Source organism: Hevea brasiliensis, chromosome 5, assembly GCF_030052815.1.
Source record: "Hevea brasiliensis isolate MT/VB/25A 57/8 chromosome 5, ASM3005281v1, whole genome shotgun sequence".
NCBI classification, from domain to species: Eukaryota; Viridiplantae; Streptophyta; class Magnoliopsida; order Malpighiales; family Euphorbiaceae; genus Hevea; species Hevea brasiliensis.
In genome coordinates, this window is record NC_079497.1 from 752471 (window position 1) to 761958 (window position 9488).

The window sequence follows — 9488 nt, forward strand, 5'->3', positions numbered from 1 at the left end:
GTTCAATTGTAAAATAAAAAAAAATTAAATACATTTTTTTAAAAAATTATTAGATTTATAAATACCTATGATATTTAAATTTATATATAAATATGAAACTTTGTTAATTGAAAATGAAATAATTATAAAGAATCTATAATTTCAAATAGAGTGTTAAGTATACAACTGAAAGAATTATAATTTTCTCATTAAATATACAAGTCCTTATATATATATATATATATATATATATATATATATATATATATATATATATATATATATATATATATATTTGTATATAGCTGAGTGAATAAAAAAGAGAAAGGGGGGTGGATGGTGATGGGTGCACGTGTGGGAGACAAAAATCTAGAGAAATCTAAATGGAGGACGGACAGAGCAGAGGTTATTAAAATAGGAGAGTCTCATGCGCGCATGTCGTTATTCAAAATTTGTTGCCATCTTCTTGCAAAATGCCAATACTAAAGACAAATTCGATACCTCAATCAGAAGGAGGTGGCAGACTAATTTTTAAAATTAACCATTTTTATGATAAAAAAAGAGATAAAAATTACCTCATATTTTTATGATAATAGACTTGCATAAGAAAACTGCAAACAAGAAGCAACTTGTGGATTCAATAATTCAGGATACTAAGGGGACTACCATAAGCTTAATAACTCCAAAACCCTGCTCGAGATGTTTGGCAAATACAAGAATAGACGGCACAGAGGACCGACCATCTCATAAATAGGCTAAGACTTTTGGTGCAAACAAAAAGAAAACAAGATGGAAATGTGACTGGCCAATATCTTTGCAAGGATTATTATCTGTTTGGTAGGATTCTTTCTTCTCCTCTTGGTACAAGGTACTTCACCTTCCTTTTTATGTATAAGCCATTTATACCCAGTAAGAGAAATGAGAAATCTTTGTTCTTATTTCATTGGATTTTATGCGGGGCCTCAAAAAGTGATATCTCAACTAACTTAAATGAAACTTCCTCTCCCCCACAGTAAAAATGTAGCTTGACAAATGAAGCTTCCTGCTGTCAAACACCATATCTAATAATCTAGTCAGTGGTTAAACAAAATCTTATCAACCTTTCAAACTATGCATTCCAAATCATGTAAAAACTAACAGCTTCAACTCAGTGGCATTAAAGTCATTTCAAGACTTGTAAAGTCTCGAGTTCATGTTCCATTGGATTCAAATCAACAAAAAAAGACAGTGAAAAAAAAATTGCAACTATTTAACTATCAGCAAATAAAAGCATTATCATCAGACTATGATGCTTTGAATGTGCTTACATTTTTGCAAGTCATGACAACAGAAAAACAAAAATTTTGTACAAGAAAGCAATGACTAGCACAAATAGGATTTGATCCCTAATGGATATTGTGTTACAATTTTTGTTGGAATTAGGATCAAAATTTAAAGACAAGCACTTGAGCTCTATAGAAAGAGGAGCTTGGCTTCCTTGGAGGTGAGGCACACATATTACTTCCTCACAGACACATATGAAATCCCCCATGCTCCATTCCTGTGTCATGAGAGCAAAATTATTTACATTTTGCAAGAACATTTCCTTTTTCCATCACCATCATGGATGCACCACAAGAGATCACAACGCAAATATGCAATTCAAAACTAGTGATAATGTGATATGCATATGCAACCCTACAAATAAGAAGACTAAAAGGAGTAATAGAGGAACAATAAAACCTGAGATACCTCAATATGGTGTCCTACAATGACCACAATGGTGTCTGGCCCTGCATCAAAAGACAAAGGACCTTGCGCTGACCGGAGAAGAAATTGAGATGTTGTTGCAGGAAGGTGAAGGCAGAAAGTATAATCACAAGTTTTGCTGTTTCTCTCATTAGAGGAAGACGGATTTCGTAGCATATCATCACTGTGGTTATATCTATATAAACTGAGGACAGACTCTTTCCCTTGGATTCTCTTTCCAAATTGCATTCTAGCTATGTTTTCGACAAAAATATTACCTAACAGCTCTGCAATCGCATCAAGTTTGCTAGCAATATTCTCCATCTTTTCACTGCAAATTCAGAGAACTATATATCAACTACTGGTAGGCCACATAATACTTATTCCATAATCAATTTGCTGCTGGCTAAATTAAGTAGTCCCCTACCAACAGAATGATTCTAATGCTTGTCTCTCTAATTAGCCAAAAATTGATCCAAGTATACACATCATAATAACAATGGAAATAGCAATACTGTTAAAACTCAAATAAAAAGAATAAGATAATGTTCTCTCTTGGCTTTCTCAGGTTGCAAACTAACACAGTGTTTTAAGTAAAAAATTCAGAACCACTTGGCCAAAGTTACAGCATATCAAACTGTTTGCAAAAGAGCGAGACCTCTTTTATCATTGTCAACAAAAGAACTTTTTTTCTTTTCCTTTTTTTGTCCATTAGCTCCATATGAAACTTTAACTTAAAACCTCATGAAAATGACTTTGGTTTCACTAAATTAAGACTCATTGATAACTTATGTGCTTAAAGGGGTAAAAATTTTCATCAATCGTAGACCTTGAAAGATAGTATTGATTCACTTATTAAAAGAATTTGCATGTTTCTTATTCTTTTTGTGTTCTTTGGAAACATCAATGACTCAACTTTTTTATATGATTTTTAAGTAAATTGTCTAATTGGTAAATGATTGTGTTAAGTTCTACTTTTTCAAAAGCGAAGGTATTCATTTCTTTTCTTTATGATTTCCTTAATCTTAGCATGCATGATTTCTATTTCACCAGAATCTAAATAACCTTGCTACAATAAGCCAAAAAAAAAAAAAGAAAAATAATAATAATAATAATCATGATATTATTCGATTAAAAATAATTTTTTTAATGACAAAAAGCTAGACCATGTTATCTCACATTCATTAATTATCTCATTAAAAAAATTTTGCCTATTAAAACAATCTACACTAAAATCTATAAGTAATTTAAATCAATTAATCAGTTCATCATTATTATCAATATCAAAGTTCCTTAGGTAAAAATCAATAGGTTATATATACTAAAAATCATTTATGGGGTTGTAGAGTTAGAAACTCATTCCAACCCAATTAGATAAGTTTTAAACTTAAACCATTCCACACTCGTGCTAAACTTCAAGATTCAATAAGCTAGGGTCTAACTTGGATTTAACTTGAGCTCGGCAAATTTTCACCAGAGGAAAGTTCATGTATGAACCTAAAAGAAGAAATGTTTGTATTGGTTCAATCTTGATTCTAGGATTCCAAAGCTCAGACATGGGTAGGCAGCTGAGGAGGCCCGATTAGCATCTGAATATTACTAATCAAGAAAATTAATTACGAACAGTTGCAAAAAAAATATAAAAAAAAAAATTATTTACGAACTGATGACGCCGATATATCGGATCAATAGGATCACAGAAGCAGAAAAGGAAAGAAAGTATACCTAAAATCCCGATATCTTCCGGGCACGAAGTAGTCTGGCTCGCATTTCATTCTTCCTTTCCTGGAACGAACCCACGCAATCTGCTCCTTGTTCTTTTTACGCTCAGAGGACTTCCCTCGAAATCCTATATCTGCCTGCTCTAAATCGCGGAAAACCCGATCGGCTTCATGGACCAACAATCGCAACTCGTCACCAAAAATCCCATGGCAGGTGATCCTGAAAGCGCCGAATTCCCTAGCGGACCTCAAGAGGCTATCAATGGTCTCATAATCACTCAATTCTAAGGATGGGTAATAAATTTCTGCGGGAATCTGATGAGTGTCATTGAGCGGAAGGTGAGGATCAGGGAGGGAAAGATCAGGAACATTCAAGGACTTGGCAAGGTAGTCACACAAGTTCTCATTGGCTGCGGAGCGCAATCCTTTTCCTGTGGGGATCGGAGATGGGGGTGGAGCAGAGATGTGTGATTCACTACCACTGCGTAGAAGGGACATGGCTGCGTACTTGCGTTACGTATTGTGAGATGGAGGAAGAAGGATGAGAGGAGAAGGAGAAGGTGGTGGGCCTGCTTAATTTTTGTAAAGGCAAGCTTTGGATTCAAACATAAATGGGCCCATTGGGCATGCACGTTGCTACGCATGCCATTGAGATCGAGGCACGTTGCCATTCTTGCTTTCCAATAATCTTGGTCAATTGTAAAAGAGAGATGCTGTGTCCAGGATGGGGACAGTGGCTTATTTGATTCAACAAAACCCAAAACCTTATCAAGGTGTTCACAGTTTTTACAAGCATTGCTTAGAAAAACACAGTGCAAAAGTTATCTATTTACTAATAAATGGGATTTTCTTTCACCATTTAAATCTTTGCTTTTCATCATCATCTGGAAAACCGGGCTCTTGAAATCCAATATTCTCAACAGCTCCAACAGTCCTGAATAATCTCCTTTTGTGTATCTCCTCCAGCAGTGATCTGTGCAATAACTGGCTACGAACATCAACAAGTGATCGGATCCTGCTTAGCTTTCGCTGGGTATTTGAGCTATTGCCTTCCCAAGAATCCAAATGCCAATTGCTTTGTCTTAATTGTTTCGCACACAAGCTGTCTGCAGGACAGAATCTTGTAGATTTATGGGCCTTTGTGAAGCAGAGAGGCTCTCCTCCTCTGATATCGCTGTCATCTTCATTGCCTGAGCAGTAATTTAAAGTAGAGCAGTTGAACGAGCTTTGAGAACTCGCATCATCATTCATAAATGCCTCTCCTGTTCATTAACGGCATGTTAATTAGCATTTAAGCTTCAGATGCTCTCAATGATAAGCCAAAGTATACGATGTATCTACCTTGAAGCCATTCATGGTTGCTTCCGTGATGCTGCTGCTTATCATAGGAAGGGTTTAAAGCCAAAAGAGAAGCCTGAGAAGAATTACGGGAGGAGATGGAGTGGAAAGGATGGTGGGTTCTGTCCTCTTCTTCATCATCATAGTTAAAGCTGTGCTGCCGGTGGTAGACTTGGGAGAAGTCCCACTCTTCCCAGTTTGGAATCAAGGATGTTATCTGCTCCTCTATCATTTCAGCAATCTCCATTGGTCCCCAGTCAGTGATCTCCAATTCTTTCACCATTTCCAGTGCGACATCAATTGCAGTGTCGTTCATGGTATCAAAGGGAAAGTATATGTTCCTGGTGCCACCTGAGTTTAGCAAAACTAGACCAATTAAAGAAAAATTGTGTCAATCAATTTGCAAATTTGATTCAATCCTGTAATGCGAGTGAGCATGTGCATACCATCCTTGTCAGAAATTTGTACTTTAAGGAAAATTGTGTCATCTTCAAGATTCAGGGTTCCGGTAATAGTCATTTCTGTGGCCTTGGTAGGGTCAGCCAACAAAGATGGAATGATCTCCTCTGTTCCATCAGGAGAAGACGTTTGAAATGGGATTTTTGGCACTGGCAGCAGTTTGGATTCATCAGATGCCAGAAATGGGTCCAACAAGAGCTCCCGAGCAGGCAACCTCTTTGAAGCAGTCTCTAAGCATTTCCCCACAAATTTCTGGGCTTCGATATCTTTAATCCTGTAGAATCCCTCTGGCAACTTTCCCTGGCAAGTCAGAAAGAAAACACCACATCACATATTGGCCTTTGGCTCTATTTCATTGGTGAACACATTACATAGTATTGATGAGTGAAAAACTCACAGAAGTCACTTTCTTGTATATCTGGGCTGGATTGGAGCACTCGCTATATGGATACTCAGAAGTGAGCATCTCTAACACACACATGCCGAAGGAATAAATGTCTACCAGTTCATTATATTCCTCTTCGTATAATTCTGGTGCCATAAATTCAGGGGTACCTAATAAATTTATCAGAAGCCAAAAGGAAATACATCAGAAAGGTGATTGAGGGATCAAAATTACAGAAGAGAGGGAAATAGTAATTGCCTATGACACTGTGAGCATGCTGTGACTCACGAAGAATAGCTGCTAAGCCTAGATCACCAATCTTGACTTGCCCAAGATGGCCATTGACGAAAATGTTATCACACTTGAGATCTCTATGTATCACAGGAGGATCGTTTCCGTGAAGATAAGAAAGTCCATGGAGAATTTGACGTGCCCAGTTCTTGACTGCTCGAATATCCACTCGCTGGTACTTCTTTCTGTACCTGAGAGAAACATTAAACACCAAATGCTTCACTTAAACCAACTAATTTTAGGAATAAGAACAAGTGTGGAATGATTAGGTCTTTTGTGGTTTTCATTACTCTCTTAGGGTGCCTGAGGCAAACATTTCAGTGATGAAGTTGAAGTTTCTTCGATCAATGTCAATCCAAGATGTGTAGAATTTTATGATGAAGTCATGACTGAGGTTCTTAAGGAGGTGAACCTCGGAGTATAGTCGCTGTAACTCCTCTGGTGAACGTAAAACATCATTAAGCTTCACTTGATTCCATGCCACCTCCATTCCAAGAACCTCATCAAAAGCCTTATACACTGTCTTCATGGCACCTTTGCCAAGAACTTCTCTGAACTGCATAAAAAATATGGACAAAAGCCATTAGCATTCTGTAGCCATTAGCATCAAGAAAAGCTTAGGATTTACCCCTTTTCCAGTGCGAATGATTGTAATAAATTTGCACGGATTCATGAAGTTATTTGGTTGCTGTTGATGTTTTCCAGTGCGATGTTTCCTGTTGATTACGAAGGAAACAGGACAGCACTCTAGTTTAATTATTCATCAAAACCATCTTTCAATTTCATTTCTTTTAGTTTAAAATATTCATCCCTCATAAACACTCTTCAATTTCTAGGCACAAAGTGTTCAGAGTTGGCTTTATTTCCATTTGCATGCAGCTCAAGTGTGGTAGAAGGAAAAGAGGAAACTGTTCAATTTTCACTCGGAGTAACGTTCAAGTTTGCAAGAAAATTGAAAAACGTCTCTTCAGCATACTGGAGAGACAGGTTTTTTGGCTTAGAATTCTAGTGTCGGCTGTCTCATCTTTCATCATCCATCAGGCGAAGGCCATAAATTTCAAAAAGGTTGACCGAACTAGGAAGGGCAAGAAGTGAAAATCATTAGAATATACTCATTGCCTAATATAATATTTAGTTATAGTACCTTAAATTTAATATAGTCTAAGGAAGCCCTGTAATTAACTCAATTTAGGATGGGTGGGATTTAAAAATTAGAAAGAAAATAAAGAAATAAAGAGAAAGAAACATAATAATCCAACTTAATTTTTATAATTTATTTTCAACTAATCACAAGTTTAATCTTATGCAAGGTTGCCACTGTGGACTTGATATAGTACACACGTCTAAGGTACAGACTTTCTCAGGTCATTTCATGTCTTCAACCCGGCATTTTTTTGTTATCTGAATTAATTACAAATAATAAAATATTATTAGTTTTTATAAATAAACAAAGACTTGGGCAGTTGGCTTGGCAATTAAAAATAAAGTTTTTTTTTTTTTAAATTGCCTTTTAATGTGAATAGAGTTCAATTTTGCTTATTGAAGAACATAAAAATGGGGGCAGATGAAATTAGGTCACTGTTAAATTTGCAGCAGTACCAAAATTAGGAGAAAGATTTTACATTCTCTGCTATATGGATTGATCATTCAACTTGATGCATGTTAGATCTCTGCAAATCTTCCTTAGAGATTACTTTACTTATAATTGCATGCTAATTAACTACTAAATCAACGAAGCCAGAAAAGCAAAAGATAATTAATTGCAGAGAATCAGAAAATATTAAACTTACTCGTCCATAGCGACCAGAAGGGTCAGTTTCAACATATCCAAGCTGTGGCTTTGTTCCACCAACGCTACCACTTAATCGATTCTTGTACATGGCTGATGAGAAACTAATTAATCAAGAAACCCTCTATCTGAAAACCCACACCAGCAGAGAAGTTTTCTGTTGCAGCCCTCTTAATTACCTTTATGATCAGCTAAATCTACTGTATATTATTTATTATCTACAGAAACTATTGAAGAAGTTGGAGATGCTTGTGCTAGATGATCCGAGGCTTTCCCTCATGATTTTCGTAGGAAAAAACACCAAATAATAACCAAAAAAGCCTCGAGTAATCGACACACAGCATAATCCAAGCCATTTCGACAAGTGCTCCTTGTGCAAACTCGTAGTCCTTGGCAACCATCTGTCTCTGTATTAAACCCAGAAAAGATTAATATTTAAAAAAAGCTGTGCAGATATTTTTAGAGGTGGAGAGTCTGGGAAACCTATACAAGAATAGTAGTTGATATGGTAGAGAAGAGAATATATTTTTTTTTCAACCAATAGAGAAATAGATAGATAGATAAAAGGCTAATTGGAATATCCTTGTTTATGATTATATTTCAATAAAATTGTAAAGAAATAATCCAAAAGAAGAAGAATCATGAATGGGGCTGCTTCTAAACTTGAAAAACCTATGGCCACGACGTTTTGATAGCACCATTTGTGGATGTGAGAGCTCAAGAAAAGGAAAATCTGAAAAGGGTAGGGGAGAAAAGCCTTTTGAAAGTCTTGGAGAAATTGGAAATATGAAATTTGATGAGTAAGCAAAACAACAAAAGCAAGTAGGGGAGTAATATAGAAGAAGGTGGGGATGGTGGTGAACTGGTGATGGTGGTAAGCGTGGCGGCAAGGTCACAGCAGAGAAATGTTCCTCTGCATGCAAGTCCTCCGGTAGATAAACAAAAGGAGGTGACGCTCCAATTGATGAGAAATTTATTAGCAATTTGACTTTGAATATATATTGGAAAGAGAGTAATCTGATGAGGAGGTTGGAACCAGAGTTTGAATTCTTGCTAATTTCTTTTTTTTTTTTTTTAAATCAGCTTGCTAATTTCATTTATTAATTTTTATTTTTTTTTTATTAATTCTTATATTGGTCAATAAATAATTTATTATTATTTATAAATAAATTTTGATATCAATGTCAACACATTTGGAGAAGCTTTATTTAATCGTTGCTGTCTGCTCTAAGTGTTTCACTTCGCATCATGCCTGAAATCATTTTAGATTATTTATTGTTCATTATTAGCTATATATATATATATAATTTATTTTTTGAATTTTAAAATTATCTAATAATTATATATTTATAAAATTATAATTGTTGACGCGTGCTACAGATCAAAATATACAAATAATAGTAAAATTAAAAATCATTCTGACTTACTAAATTCCATTTTGTATGTGCACCATTCCATTTATTAATATATATATATAGTATATTATTTTAAATTTTGTAACTAATTATATCCATATAATAATAATATTATTATTATTACTGAATTTTATAAAATAAAATTACAATATTAAAATATTATTGCTGAAAGTATGGTTAAAAATTTACTAATAAGGGAAATTTATTGAAAATGCATCTATGGATGTGATTAATTTTTTGGTTTTTATATTATGATTTTTATATTTTAAAATATATAAAAATATATTTAAATTTTAATTTGATTATAAACTTTTGTTTCTCTGAGTTTTGTAAATTTAATCAATTAATTAAGAGAAGTTTAAATATTTTTATTATTTATTGAA

General features: G+C 34.7%; 2 protein-coding genes across 4 annotated transcripts; both read right to left on the bottom strand.

Annotated features, from left to right (window-relative positions):
- Positions 1 to 970: 970 nt before the first annotated feature.
- LOC110670199 (uncharacterized) lies at positions 971 to 3993 on the bottom strand. Its single transcript, XM_021832173.2, has 3 exons — positions 3433 to 3993; positions 1711 to 2038; positions 971 to 1519 (listed from the first exon to the last, which is right to left on the bottom strand). Exons 1-3 carry the CDS (start codon positions 3924 to 3926, stop codon positions 1298 to 1300), a joined length of 1044 nt encoding a protein of 347 aa, XP_021687865.2. The 5' UTR covers positions 3927 to 3993; the 3' UTR covers positions 971 to 1297.
- A 151-nt stretch (positions 3994 to 4144) lies between these two features.
- Positions 4145 to 8635, bottom strand: LOC110670198 (probable serine/threonine-protein kinase WNK5). Of its 3 annotated transcripts, none has more exons than XM_021832172.2 (7): positions 7692 to 8635; positions 6192 to 6457; positions 5869 to 6092; positions 5623 to 5780; positions 5213 to 5525; positions 4770 to 5117; positions 4145 to 4690 (listed from the first exon to the last, which is right to left on the bottom strand). In XM_021832172.2, exons 1-7 carry the CDS (start codon positions 7779 to 7781, stop codon positions 4281 to 4283), a joined length of 1809 nt encoding a protein of 602 aa, XP_021687864.2. In that variant the 5' UTR covers positions 7782 to 8635; the 3' UTR covers positions 4145 to 4280. The 3 variants fall into 3 exon arrangements, with proteins under 3 accessions (XP_021687864.2, XP_021687861.2, XP_021687863.2); XM_021832169.2 differs by having other exon boundaries at positions 4770 to 5132; XM_021832171.2 differs by lacking the exon at positions 7692 to 8635 and adding an exon at positions 6530 to 6954 and having other exon boundaries at positions 4770 to 5132.
- Positions 8636 to 9488: the final 853 nt, after the last annotated feature.